This window comes from Ambystoma mexicanum, chromosome 7p (assembly GCF_040938575.1).
Source record: "Ambystoma mexicanum isolate Mex_15411 chromosome 7p, UKY_AmexF1_1, whole genome shotgun sequence".
Classification (NCBI taxonomy): Eukaryota; Metazoa; Chordata; class Amphibia; order Caudata; family Ambystomatidae; genus Ambystoma; species Ambystoma mexicanum.
In genome coordinates, this window is record NC_090939.1 from 954,486,723 (window position 1) to 954,501,767 (window position 15,045).

The 15,045-nt window shown below is 48.2% G+C and overlaps 1 protein-coding gene across 2 annotated transcripts in view; it reads left to right on the forward strand.

Annotated features, from left to right (window-relative positions):
* Positions 1-15,045, forward strand: part of POLA1 (DNA polymerase alpha 1, catalytic subunit) — a 2,474,741-nt gene that overhangs the window by 1,318,234 nt on the left and 1,141,462 nt on the right. For both annotated transcript variants that reach the window (XM_069637299.1, XM_069637300.1), the window contains one exon: positions 10,333-10,538. In XM_069637299.1, coding sequence (XP_069493400.1) covers positions 10,333-10,538 — 206 coding nt within the window. The remainder of the gene's footprint in view (positions 1-10,332; positions 10,539-15,045) is intronic.

A 15,045-nucleotide genomic window follows, 5' to 3' on the forward strand; every position in this document is an offset into this window, starting at 1 on the left:
TTAAAAAACTGTTATTAGATCTAATCGAGGCCCAGGGACGGGGAGAGTTTGGGAGGAGGGTTGGAGAGGGCCCATTGGGAGAGATCCAAGATATTGCCACAGCTGTTGGGGTGGGGGGGGTGGGGTGAAGGTAACATCCTCCACCCCCCAATATAAACATTGCTCCTGATGTCCTTAATGTTCTACCCTGATAAGCCAGTCCAAGTCTGATCAGCCACTACAATGTAATGCATCTGGAGAGCCCCCCAGGCCCTTTACTTCGGGTGGTAACGTCCTCATCTTGAAGGACTGTGCCTCTAGTATAGCGAGTATTAAGCGCCCCATGGTGAGGGCAACTGGTGCATGTAATCATCGTTCTGGGGGGGATTTGGTCAAGCGCCAAGTACGGGGAGGCCAAGTGGGTCTATTGTATTTGTTCATGGGGTACCCAAACTGCCCCTTGACAGACGTGAACCGAGGTAAACCCTTTTGAATAAATGCCTCCATTGGCTCTACTCAGTTGAACCGTGAGTCCATGGTGGGGTGTCACAGACTGACCACCAGTGATAACCCTGATGATTCAATTAGTTTAGTTTTTAGTGACGGACAAATGGCCTGGGAAGTACTTGGAAGACTGGAGCGTTATGGCCAGACTATCAATGATAGTAGTATGGCGGGCAGTTTTCCCACCAATCCTGCCACTGTGCCCCCCCCCCCCCCCCCATTCTCCCCAGACACTTTCTTACCAACAATGCCCTATCTTCTGCAAACCTCAACCCTTTTGCCACTCGGCGATCTGGCAATTACTGTTGTACTGGAACAGTGGAGCTGAATTTAGATATTCGTCCCAAGCCATTAACAGTGGTCATGATTAGCTGTTTTTGTATTATTACCAATGAGTCCTAGCATGCTAATCTTTATTGTTCTTTTTTTAATTGTAAATATGGAAGTGTAATTGTTTTGCTAGGATGTACTTTGATGGTCGTATGGCCAAATAGTTATTTGACTATTTATTCCTTCAGATGGTGTGCATTTTTGGCTTGATGTCTGCACAAAAGTCTGCACCCTCCCATCTGTCTTATTTCTTAATTTCTAGATTTGCTGCTTTCTGTGGTCCAGACAGACCTTCAGATTGGCACTGTAAGGTTCCCGCGGGCCATTTGAGTATTTAAAATGCCCCCTGAACAAGGTTCAGATTTCACAATGCCCACTAATGCAATTTTTGCGGAGACCCTGTGTTCTTGAGCTTTAAAGTTTCTCGCCCTTAAGTTGTTTTTCCTAATGACAGTCACTTCCACAAGACCTGTGAGTAAGTTAATTGCATTTCCTGTAAATCCTCCACAGTTGGTGTTCTCCAAGAAGGTGCTTTTGAGAGTGATGTGGTTCTTCCTACTAAAGGCTCTGACAAACTTTCACCTCTCGCAGATGATCGGCAAGCCTCTGTTTTTCCCTCATCCACACCAGAGTAAGAATTTAATCGGTTGAACCCTGTACAGGACCCCAGCTGTTGTCTCTTGAATGAGCAATATCTGGAAAGCTGCCAACTCTTTGAGTTACACTGGGGCTCATGCTGGGAGGCATGTGACTAAATAGACTCTGACAATATGGAAAACCCTCTATATCTCGGAATAATACATACACTTGCTTAGAAGGTGCATCTGTTCTCTTGTCACCTCTGTCATTTTTATATACTGTATTACTCAATTTACTATCATAATTACACTCTTTGCTGAAATCTGATTTACCCACCTCCTCTTGTTATTTAAAGACCTTGGTATTTATAGACGGCCCCTTTTTCCAATTTAATCGATCAATCCAAAAGTAACTTTAGGTTGATATTCTGAAAAAAATCATTGTTTCATCCTTATTTTTTCTGAAAGTATGCTAAAGATATCCTCAAACACATGATGGTACTTCTTAATCCAATGGAGTTTGATGCATAATAATTGTATTGTCCATCTACAAAATAATCTGTAGATGTTTAAAAACTATTTTGGGGGAAAAGCAAATGCAGTATTATCGATTTAGAGCAAATCAAGTAAGTACAGGGGAATAAATAAGAGACAGGGGTGCAGCCCTTGCTCAAACAATTGTTCATGACGACTTTCCTTTACATTTGTCCGGATGAACTCGGCTTTCCCCTCACTCAAGTGTCTGTGCATTACTATAATAATAGTAAAGATGTGTAATGTAACGGCGTGTGCCTTGGGCCCACCAACAGCAACGACAGCCGTCCTTTTGGGCTTCCAGAGGCAAGTCAGGTGACTCCAAAGGATTTGGCGGCAGCTTCTCCTCATACCGTCAAGCGGCCCGGTCTTCGTCCCTGGTGGTCTACAGAGGACGCAGCAAAGCCAGAAGTAAGTCATCGCCAAGGGGCGGCCTAGGCAAAGCAGGACGGAACCGGCCGGGATGTCGGGCCCCCACCCGAGCACCCCAGTGGGAGGCCGGCTGGCGAACTTCATCAGTGTTTGGAAGTCCATCTCCACTGACCGTTGGGTGCTGGATGCCCTGACCCACGGGCACACCCAAGGGAGTTCCAAGGGAAGTGTCCCCGTTTCCACCTGTGGCCAGGAAAGAAAACCAAGTTCCACAGCTACTTCTAGAGGTACGAGAGATGCTGAAAAGGGCGCAATAGAGCTCGTCCCGAAGAGGATCCGGGGCTCCGGAGTATACTTGCAGTATTTCCTCATCCGAAAGAAGACCAGCGGTTGGCGACCCATTATAGATCCCCGCCACCTCAACAGATACATCAAGTCACAGAAGTTCCGGATGATCAACCTCCAAAACGTGCTCCTGTCGCCTTTGTCGTTGGCTGAGAGGACTTTGCACTCGCTGGATGTGGCTCGAGCGCTGAAGTTCTACGTGGACGCACGAAGAGTATTCGGAAGACATGATAGATTTTTGTGAACTTTTGCCGTGGGTACCAAGGGAAGGCCCTCTCCAAGGCTTCCATTTGCAGATGGCTCTTCGGGTGCATCACCCATTGTCATCGGTTGGCAAACGGACCGTTGCCTGGTCGTCCGAGAGCCCATTCGACCAGAGTGATCGCTGCAACTATGGCGTTCTTGTCTGGTGTGCCCCTGTAGGACATCTGCTGGGCTGCTACGTGGAGGTCGACGCACACCTTCACGAGATTCTACTGCGTCGCCCAGGATTCCAGGGAGGAGTCCAGAGTCGGCCAAGCAGTGCTGCGAAACCTGTTCGCTTGAAGGTGAGGAGGTAAGAGATGCTTAATGTTGAGATGTTGAAATGCTTAATTTTGAGCCTGTTGCCACCTCCCGTGGTTGTGCATGTGTGTACTGCTATGTATTCTATATTCATGAGCATGTGAATCCATGCCAGAACCCATGCTGGAGAAGGAACAAGTTACCTACCTGTAACTGTTGTTCTCCAGCATGGATTCAGATGCAAACCCTCCCACCTACCCCTCTGCGGCTCTTCTCTTGGTCCTACTGCCACTTTACGTGCTACCAAATATGAAGATGGCTGCCAGAGGAGGGGTTTAGGTAGAGGGCAGTCATTGGCTGTGGGCAGTATGACCCAGAGACCAGGGATTGGTTGTTAGGAGAAAGACAGTTCAGAAACGAAACTGAAACTGATTTCTTCTTTACCGAGGATTCCCAGTCTGACGACGGGGAATATTCATGTGCATGTGAATCCATGCCAGACCCATGCTGGAGAACAAAAGTAACTTGTTCCTTCCATTCAAATTTTAACATTTTTTTAAATTTATTTTGCAATACCTCTATCAAATATGTTTTAGTATTAAAACATTAAGAATCATCTGTTTTTTCCTGAAACCAATTTGTTAAAATGGGATTATCTCATCATTACACCATTCTTGCAAGGCCCTTAAAATAGATTTGCCAATATTTTCCCACAGGCATCTAAATGTGCTACTTGGCAATGGTTGCCCGAGTAATCCTGCCTACTTTTTTTCTAAATGGCAATAGTAATACTTCCCTTCCAATTTTCAGGTATTTGATTAGGTATTTGATTAGGATATGATTTATACAGAGCAGACAACGTTCATTTCCTTATTTTGTTGTGTTTGGAAAGTGAAGCTACCATCCAGTTCTCATGCCTTCAAAGAGTTTCCTCCTATTATTCGAGGTATCAATGTGGTCAATTGTTGGTGGAAAAAGTAGTTGTTCAAATGGATTGTGTCCTCCAACCTATTCCACATCTTTGACATGTAATGTCCACAGCTGTGCAATTCGGAAACTTTTTCGGCAGAGGGCGTCCTGCATCGATGGTGACGGGTCAGTGTCCCTCTAAGGCCTCCGTCGAGGGCGACGTCATTGGATGTTATAAATAGGACGCATGGCGCCCGTAGCCTCAGTCCTGTTTTTTCCACGAACGTGTTAACTTCGTGGGACTCAGCGCGCCTCATGTGTTCATCGTTATGTCTTTCTCTTCGACGCCTCCAACTCCGCGGTCTGGCTTAAAGACATGCCGGGACTGCAAGTTGAAATTGTCGCTCACTGACCCGCACCGCATTTGTTTGTGGTGCCTGGGCGAGTCGCACAACACCAACGACTGCTTGAAATGCCAGTTTCTGACTGCCAAGGCCTTGTGGAAGGGAAAGCTCCAGTTACATAGAGGCTCTAAGCCTGTTAAGTCCCGTACCTCCAAGTCCAAGGGGGTTTGAACCGACGACTCGAGGGGTGACTCTCTGCGTTGGAAGGAATCCCAGGGATCTCGGTGCCGTAGTGGTTCCTGCCACTCGTCTTCCTCGTCCCGGCACTCTAGGAAACGCTGTCACCGGTCTCCTTCCCCATCCTCCTCCTCCTCGGAGGTTGCCTCGAGGAAGGTTATGTGCGCAACGAAGTTCTTGACTCCGGAGGAATGGATGGCATTTAAAGAATCTGTTAGCGATTTTTCAATCGCAGGGCACGGATCCGGTCGCGCCTTCTATCGAAGCCGGCCTGGATCGGTCTCGTACCGTGGCTTGCACGCTTTTGGGCTCGGGTCCATGTCACGACTTGCATCGGGAGCCTTCGAGGTCCCATATGGACAAGGATTCAAAAAGTCGCAAGAGATGTGTCTCTAGGTCTCGGTCCTCTTCCCCAGCGAGACCGCAGCTACCTGTTGAGGGCTTGATGCCAGTGTCGACTCGGTCAGCGCCGTGTCCGTCCGACTCGGACGTCGACGCTTTACCATCGTACCAGCCCGCGGCGCCATTGGCACCTGTGTCGACCCCGAAGCCTTCGGCGCTCACGACGTCGAGGTTCTGGACGCTCTCTGCATCGAAGCCTTCGTCGCTATCGGCGCCTTTGGGGATTTTCTTCTCGAAATTTGCCTTTGGAGTACCTGGATCTCGTGGATCCTTCAAGGAAGGCAACTGGGAGGTCTCTGCAGCCAGTTTTGGCCTCCAGGCCCTCTTCTGTCCCCATGCCTGAGTTTCAACTCCCTCTGGATGACATTTATGAAGAGGAAGAAAGGTCTGAGGTTGAGGACCTTGGTGACCTTGAGGAGGCTCCACTTTTTTCTGTAGACAGTTGGAGGAGTTGCGGCAGACCCTCCATGATGCCAGTGGGTTGGACACTTCTCCGGAAGTGGAATTTGGTAGTCCTGAGCCTGGGGCTCATGCAGAGTCTTCGTACAGGAGGCTTATGGCGTGGGTTTTGGAGTATCTGGGCTGGTCCAGCCCTTCTGAAGACTTTGTGCAGGATGATCTAACTGACATTTTAGATCAAAGTCCGTGCTTTGACCCTGTTTTGCCATTTCATTTTACCTTGCGGAAAACGGTGGCAGCTGCTTGGCAGTCCCCGGGAATCTCTTCCGGCTGTTTAATAAGTCTTTGACCAAGAAATACCACCCTTCAGTTAGCGACCCCATTTATTTAGTTAGCTATTTATCTACTCACCCCACTCCCGAGAGTTTGGTGGTTACGGCAGCTACGGCCACCTCGAGGCAGGCGGCGTATCCCTCTGGATAGGGATGACAAGTGCTTCGATGGTTGGGCTAGAAGGTATTTTCTGCTGGGAGCATGGCCTTGAAATCGGCCAACTACATGTGTGCCTTGGCAAGGTTTTCACACACTCTCTGGAATTGTTTCTTTGGCGGCTGAGCATATTCCTGAGGGAGAAGAAAGGAATTGGTTCCTTGCTCTCGTGCAGGACGGCAATGATGCCATGTGCGAATCCCTTCTGTCTGGTTTGGATACGGCCGGCAGAGTTAGCCATTCCATTGGCTGCGAGCACCCATATACGCAGATTTGCAGGGTTGCAGAAGTCGAGGTTTGCTCCGGATGTGCAGGCCCGTCTTCTGAACATGGCCTTTGATGCTGCACATTTGTTTGGCAGCAAGGCTGACGCGAGGCTTGAGAGGTTGCAGATCTCAAAAGCTGCAGCAAAATCTTTCAGCGCTGTGATGCGTCAACCTCCGCCTTTTCGTCCTAGGGGACAGCAGTGGGGGGAGGTTCTTTTCGTTACTACTCCTCCTTTGGTAGAACGAGAGGGGCTGCCAGTCAAAGGGGCCAGCTAAAAAGTACCCATGGTGGTCGGGGAAATCGTGGTGCCAAAGCCGCTCAGGCAGCTGCCTCTTTACCTTCAGGCACTGCCGCAGCCGCTTCCAAACAGCCATGAGGCCATGTCCCATGGTTCGCCGGTTGAGGCAGACCGTCTCGGCATCTCCAAGAGATTTATTTTAGATGCGTGGTTTCTGGATACCATAGCCCACAGCTACTGCCTTCCTTTCCTTCTGCGGCCTTGCGACAATCCACCGGGGAAACTCTTTTGAAGCTTCCGGATCCACTCCTTGCACAAGAGATCTTGTCCCTGCTTGAGAAAGGCGCTATAGAACTGGTGCCTGTAGCGGAGAGAATCAAGGGATGGTATTCTCATTATTTTTTTTATCCCAAAGAAAGAAAGGGGATTAAGAAAAATCATGGACTTGCTTCGGTTGAACAAACTTCTTTGGAAGGACTAGTTCAAGATGTTCACTCTTTCTCGAGTCCTCCAGGCCCTTCAACCTCAGGATTGGCTGGTATCTCTGGACCTCAAGGATGCTTAATTTCATGTACGGATCCATCCCGCACACAGAAAGTACTTGAGGTTTGCGGCTGGCGACTTGCACTTTCAGTTTCGGGTCCTGCCGTTCGGATTGACCTCCGCCCTGAGGGTCTTCACCAAGCTAATGGTGGTGGTAGCTGTGTGCCTCAGGCGAGAGGGGTCCGGGGGGGGGGGGATTCACGTCTACCCCTACCTGGACGACTGGTTAAATCGGGCACGATCTCCCGACCAAGCGTTGGATCATCTCGGTCTCACCTGCCACATCCTCCAAAAGCTGGGCTTCTCCCTGAATTTCAAGAAGTCGCATCTGACACCTTCCCAACAGCTCCAGTACATCAGGGCTGTGCTGGACACGTCCTTGGGGAAGTGTTTGCCTCCCAAGTTAAGGGCTCATCACATTGTGAAGATGGTGGACAAGTTTCAACATGCCCAGAGTCTCCCGGCTTTCGAATTCTTAAGGTTGCTCTGCCTCATGGCATCCTGCATTTTTCTGGTGCCAGAGGCCAGGCTGCGGATGAGGTCCCTGCAGTGGGTCCTCAAGATGCAGTGGTCACAGTTCTCCTGCAGGATGTCGCATCCCGTTCAGATTCCACTCTTGATCTTCCAGGATCTTCTGTGATTGGCCGACTAAGGGAACCTGATGAGGGGGCAGGGGGGAACAGTTTTGGCAACCGTGGCCGAAGGTGACTGTAGTGACGGATACTCCACTCACAGGATGGGGCGCTCATGCCAATAATTTGACAGCCAGCGGCCGTTGGTCTCTGTCTGAGTCGAAACTCCACATCAATCCATTAGAGCGGAGGGCCATCAGGCTAACACTGAAGGCTTTTCTGCCTTCTCTACGGGGGAAGAGTGTCCTGATCATGACGGACAACACAGTGGCCATACATTACCTCATCCAAAAAGGTGTGGGGGGGGTAGGGTCACTCCCGTTGTGCAGAGAGGCATTGCAGCTCTGGTTCTGGGCCATCCAGCAGGAAATTTTGATCTCGGCAGTTCATCTGGCCGGAGACTAAAATGTGGCAGCGGACGCTCTGAGCAGGCAGAGCACAATCTCTCACGAGTGGGAGATGGCTCAGGAAGTCCATCAGGAGATCTTCGCCATTTGGGGTACCCCACAAGTGAATCTCTTTGCCACCAGTGTCAACCGGAAGTGCGGGAGATTCCTCCAGGAGGAGCCTTAGGAGATGTGTTTGTGGTGGACTGGTTATTCCCACTGTTGTACGAGTTTCCTCCAGTCCCCGTCATTCCTCAGTTGTTTCAGAGGTTCGGTTCCCACATGATCCTCTTTGCTCCAGATTGGGCCAGGAGATCGTGGTACACGGACCTTCTAGAAATGTCCATCTGCCCTCAACGCCGTCTTCCCAACCGAGAGGGCGTAATTGCAGGGGTGGGGCGGGGGAATCTAGTTCTCCATCCAGAGGTCAAGACTCTCAACCTTCACTCTTGGCATCTGAAAGGTTGAGGTATAAGGATTGGGACTTCCTTGATGGCATGATGGAGGTGTTGCTTTCGGCCAGGCGGCCTGCAACAAAATCCCTGTGCCGTTGGAGTAAGTTCTGCGACTGGTGCAGAGATCAATGTTGATCCTTCTCAGTGCTCCATTCCTATGGTTTGTCTTTACTTTCTTCGGCCCACAGGGGCCTTCTAGTGGGTACCATTAAAGGTTACCTGGCGGCGCTGTTTATCTTTAAGCGCTCGTCTGAAGAATGTTCTTACTTTGATTCCTTTGATTTATCAGTTTCTGAAAGGACTGACTAATGTATTCCCACCGTCCCCTTTCCAGGTGCCGGTTTGGGATTTGAATTTGGATTTGAAATTTCTCATGGGTGCTCCGTTTGAACCTTTGTTCTCTTGTCCTTTGAGATTACTGTCCTTCAAGACTGTATTCTTGGTTGCGGTTACTTACTCTCGCAGAGTGAGTGAATTGCATGCACTTTCATCTAAGCCACCCTTTACTGTGTTTTACAAGGACAGGGTTGTACTGAAAGTGCGTCCCTCTTTTCTACCTAAGGTAGTTTCTGAATATCATATGAGTCAAAAGCTGGTTCTTCCATCTTTCTACCCTCCTCCTCATCTGGGTAAGGTAGAGGTGCGACTCCATCGGTTGGATCCTAGGAGAGCTCTGAGCTTTTACCTTTCTAGGATGTCCAGGGTCAGAGTGGACGTTCAACTCTTTGTTGGATATGCTGAACACAGATTGGGCCAGGCTGTTACCAAACAGACCATGTCCAAGTGGATTATCCTCATCATTAGAGTGTTACCGGTTGGTGGGAAAGGACCCTCCTGCAGGGTTTAGAGCTCATTCCACTAGGGACGTGGCTACTTCCACTGTCCTCCAGCGGGGGTTCCTATTAGGAATATTTGTGATGCCGCTACATGGGCTTCAGTACATAACTTTTGTTAAACATTATTCCCTGGACACAATCCATGGTCAGGATATGGCCTTTGGGAAGGCGGTTCTTTTTTTCGCAATCTAATTGGGTACTCTAAATTCTTTTCCTGCCTTCATTTACTGGTACTGCTTTGGGAGTCTGTCAAAGATGTGGAATACGTTGGAGGGCACAATCCATTTGAAGAATAAGTCACTTACCAAACTGGTAACGTTCTTTCAACTGGATGTTCCTCCAACGTATTCCACATCGCCCTCCCAGCCGGCCCCTCTGGAGAATTTCCTATGCGATTGCAGCTTCCGTTTACGCAAGGCTATGTGCAGTCAAGCAGGCATGAGACTGCTGCCTCACGTTCTGAGGGAAAAACTTAAACTGAGGCTATGTGTCCTATTTATAACATTCGGTGACGTCGCCCTCGACGGAGGCCTTTGGGGACATCGACCCGACGCCATCGACACACGACGCCCTCTGCCGAAAAAGTTTCCAAAGTGCACTGCTGTGGACGTTACATGTCAAAGATATGAAATACGTTGGAGGAACATCCGGTCGAAAGAACGTTACCAGTTTGCTAAGTAACTTGTTCATCCCACTTAGCTTACTGTTAGAGTAGCCATCTCCATTGGATTGACAAAAATAAGTCTGATAGTTACCCAGGCATGCTCATTTACAGGACAGGCACAAACAGGTCTGACCTGCACTGCATTGTCTGGCACCAAAAAAGTACTGCTTGGTAGCTCTTGGTGTGAAGGCAGACTGTCTCCTCAAGGCTGCAAGAAGGAGCTAAATGGCTCAGCAATGTAACCATTAGTTTGGTGATATGCTGCACATCTCCCATCTGCAAAACTGCTTAATGGTAAATACTGCATTCAGTGCTACAGTTTTCTCATTGTCTATAGTTTAGTGTCATTTAGACTTGGTTAGTAAAACTGTTTATTCTCTTGCAGGTGAAAAGTGAAGTGAACAAACTGTATAAACAGCTAGAGATAGACATTGATGGTGTTTTTAAATCCCTGCTCCTATTGAAGAAAAAGAAATATGCTGCTTTGACAATGGAGCCTGCTGGAGATGGGAAATATGTTACCAAACAGGAGCTGAAAGGTTTGGATATCGTCCGAAGGGACTGGTGTGATCTTGCAAAAGAAACTGGAAAGTAAGTTTGGCATCACTATTCTGTCTAAGAAATTTAGACTAACACCATCAACGTGGTTAGCCTCCATTGCATCACTTGGGGAGCACTTTTTATGCAGTTGGCAATCAATTTTCTAATTAGTTATCCTGATTTCTTCACCATTGCCCAAAATATGTGCGTGTCCCAATAGGATTAATCTGTTGTGCTTTGAGTTATGTTCCATGTCTTAAGAACCAATAATGTTTTCCACACCTATCTGAAGTCGCCAAAGAGTGCTGTATTGTAACCATTGTACGCGTGCCACATATAAAGTTGTTCTAGAATTCCTGCAGGTGTTAATTGGAAGAGTACACGCATTTTGGTTTGGGTCATGGCTCACCTCAGGGGACGCTTTTTCAGTGGTATGGCTGGTTTGCTATGGTTGGAATGCCTAGTAGATCCAAAGCAGGCATCGAAATTAAGATGGGATAAGCAGGAGCTAAAAGCAGCTCCTCAGTTTATATCATTCACCAGTGACCAAGAGATATCACTGCGGAGCCCAGGAGCTAGTGCATAGCGTTATGCAAATCTAATATCCACATGAGATGCAAACATATCCCCTTACGATTTAAATGTTGTATAGATGCATCCTAATGTTTGTGCGTTTGAGAAAATAAATAAACTGAGTGAAATTCACATAGGTGTTTGTTCAGCATCAGTTGGCTTGCAAACCCAAAAGTAGCTATTGTCGTACAGCTAACCAAGATCTTTTAGGCTACAAGCAGGAGCTAAATAGCTCCCAGCTCCTCTCAATTTCAAACCCTGCTTGAAAGGTATGAATAAGGGAAGATGTAAAGAGAATGGTGCAAATAGAAACTGAGCATGTTCTTTGCATATAGGGTGATGGCAGAACACATGGCTTAGAAGACCTACCCCCTTGCTGACCTAGTTGATTTGGGCATTGCAATCCAGCCTGAAGTAACATCTAGCATGCTACACTATGCAGTAAGGCAGATGAGATGAGTGGGTATGTGGAGGCATTTGGAGGATTCCTACTACACTCCTGTATCAGCCTTGCTTAAGTAAAATGAGACTGTGTGGAATAAAGGAATCTTAAACAGATTGGGTACAAGTGCTGCTGCATCATTATTTATTTATTTCATGGATTAGCCACACGCCCTGCTCACCAAGTCAACCCTTTGATTAACCAAATTGTGTACGTGAGAGAACTATGGCAGGAAAAGGTAGGAGGGCTTGGAGGGCCAGGTTCTGAATGTGGATTGCTATTGATGGCAGCAATGCCTCTCCACCCTCGGGATTGTGATTTCACATAATTGTAAACATTGAGCAGTACACATGACAATTGTCACAAGTAGTAAGAGCATAGGAGTGCCACTCTTTTGTCTGGGAGAGAGTAGGTTGCGGTAAATTCATTTTGAGGTGTACCGTTAACAGACTTTTAAATCCCCAGATAATATACCCCCATTTCCTCAATTCTTGCATAAGTGTTGCCTCTTTCTAATGGATTCCTTCATCCCATAGATTCCTCAAATTTGATCTACATTCTTCAGTGCCAGCTGTCTTGTGAATCCTTTTCAATCATCTGGTGGCACGGCAAGGGTTGCCCAAGTGCCCGCCCCCCAGGCCGTATGGCCCGGGCCAGTATTTTTGAAGCCAGAAGTGCTTAATAACCTTGGTTCATTTTTTCCATGCAGTCGGCACTCTGACTGGAAAACCGTTCACTTTAGCTAATTTACTGGGTAGTGCCTCATACCTTGAAGACCTTGGGCTTGAAGCCCTGCTCGTATTGCAGTATGCAATTGTCTGTGTAAGAACCCCCAAGCAAGTGTATTTACTTCCTCATGGAGGTTCACGACAGAGGATTGGAATCCTGGCATTCCATGCGTCCTAAGGCCCTCCAGGAGTATGCCGCCAAAGGTTTGACTTGGCTCCATAAAGGAGACAAGAGGACGTTGTCAGTCACCCGCGTTGGACACCTTGTCAAAGAGGGCCTAATCCATTATCAATGTCCAGGAAGCAGTGGCCCCTCCGGATATGGAGTAAAAAGCAGCGGGAGGCCATGTGGCTCCATGCATCTTTCATGGGGTCAGTAGACCTTGTCAAGAGTGGATGGAGACCCCGATCAGCCTTGAGTGGAAGGCCTACCAGTGTAGACTCCAGAGTAATTCCTACCCCAGAGGAGGAAAGGTAGCAGTTGAGGGCCTCAGCTCCTGTCCCCTCTCAGTGCCTGTATGCATTGGAAAGGTACCACTGTTAATTACCAAATAGCTCTTGACAAAGTTGCTGGACAGTCTTTCTTATTGCAGATAACGTGAATCAAATGGCATGGCCGGATCACGTGCAGCAAGACAGTCCATAGAGCCTTAGATGAGAAGCCTTCCACCACCAGAATCCTACCAGTACCGAAGAAAGAGTGGTGTGGTAGGGCAGCAACACCTCAGAGTGGAGCCCCTGAGAACGAGGTGCCTCCTGCAGAAGGGAAAGCAAAATCAGGCCATGAAAGAGAAGTCTGTCTGGGGAGGTTTTGAGTGTCTGGAAGGCAGCACCCCAGTTACTACAACGAACAACGATAGGTCACACCTAGGAAGTCCATAAGAGAATTACATAGATGAGGAATTTGCCTAAAGGGCATCAGCACCAGAGCAGACAGAGGTCAATAATTGGTCGAAACTAACCTGGAGAGTAAAGACACCGGAGTTGGGAGAGGGACCTACTATTTACAGGCAAGTTATAGAGCCTATTTGCAACCAATTTTTATAAACCCTTGAGCTGTCCTTTGGGAGTTGGTATATTAAGGTAATCTGTGATGCATCATTCTTAATCTTCCAGGAAGAAGCAAAGCAGTCTGTCCCGCTCTACGGACACTGATAAGACTTCCGAGTCATTACCTGCACAGGTACCTTTCCCCACTAAAAACTATGCAAAAGAAATTGAAGCTCAACATTCTTGACATCTTTGTTAGGCCAGCAGCGTCGATGGCTTTGGCTCCAGTGACCGGTGGTGGAGCCAGGTCAAACCGTGTTTTTTGAAGCCTTGTAAGAAACCTGAGGGTGTTCTCGCGAGTAGAGCCCAGGAATCCCTTATCCAGGTGGCCAGGACACAGCCATCAGTGTTGGGTCCAGTTCCTGGGGGTGGACCAGTGGGGGAGGATCACCTGGGTAGGGGAGCCCTGGGTTATGGTCAGGGGGATGCCCCAGGTTAGGTGCAGCACTCTACCACGGAAGGAGGAAATCCAGGAGATCTTTGGTTATTTCACTGCTTCCTCCCTTCTGCCCAAACAAGCTCTCTTAACAAAATCCTGCCACCCAGACAACTCTGATAGACCAACTAGGAACCCTGTTACCCTTGAGAACCACATCTCCCAGAATCCCAATCATTCTTCTTCCTGTCCCTCTGATTGTTTTTCCGCATTCCCAACCTGCTCAGACAAATTACTAGTCCCCACAATCTCCCTTTTTATTTTACAGTCCCAACTATTCCCGTTTACCCTGCAAAGCCCATCATTACCGTCCCTCGGATTATCACTTTCTGAACTCCCAGTTGGGAGCAACCAACACTTAAAGTTCCCAACATCCCCTATGTTCTATTTACAATCTTGATCATTCTCGTCCGTTTCACAAACCTTCCCCATCATATCCCAAAGGATATTCGAATTCATTAACTGCCCACCCCACCCCCCCCCCCTTCTGACCAGAACACCCTTGCACAAAGGGCTTGTAATAAAACTGTTTACCTGACATGTCCCAACACAAGGGTCAGGCAAAGTCAGGCAATTGACTTAAATCACACAGACCTGATGGCCATTCCTTTTCCCCACAGGGATAAAAGGTGGAGCAGGAAAGCACAATGTGAGCAAGACTGACGGGACAATGAGGCGGATAATCCAGCGTGGCTGTTCAGGAGAAGGAGAAAGATGGCAGGAATTGAGATGGTGGTGAGGAGAGGTGACCTTGCCCTTTTTGCCCCAGACCCGCAGAACCTTCGTGGAAGTAAGCCTAAGGCTGCAAAAGATGGCACCAGTGTCTTGCAGCAGATGTCAACTGTACACAGGGAAAGCTTACGCCGATGAGCAGTAGCGAGGGAAGCTCCCGCGACCGTGGTACCGGCCTTGTCTCCAGTGAAGAAGAAAAGCTAAGCAGTTCATCACAGCCGGTGAGTTGAAGGGGAAACGATAAGAACCAGGCTGTGTTAGTAAGAATCGCAAAGTGGCAAGTTTCAAACCAAAGTTTGATGAAATATGAAAGAACTGTAAATGGTGAAAAGGGGAGACCAGCTGCAGAGGGTAACCGGCACCACATGGGTGCTAATCTCAAGAGACTCTGGTGGATTCCAATCTGTGCGCAAAGACAATTACCAGAAGGCGGGGCCAGCAGAATCGGTCAAAGTGGTCATACAGAGGGTCAAGCAAAATCCCTGTACAATCAAAGGACTTTGATCTACAAGCAGTGTGAAAGAAAGGGAGGTGAATCCCACAAACATTGAACTGAGTAAAAAGAGAAAGTTGAAAGTAAAGAGGGGTCAGCGCCCA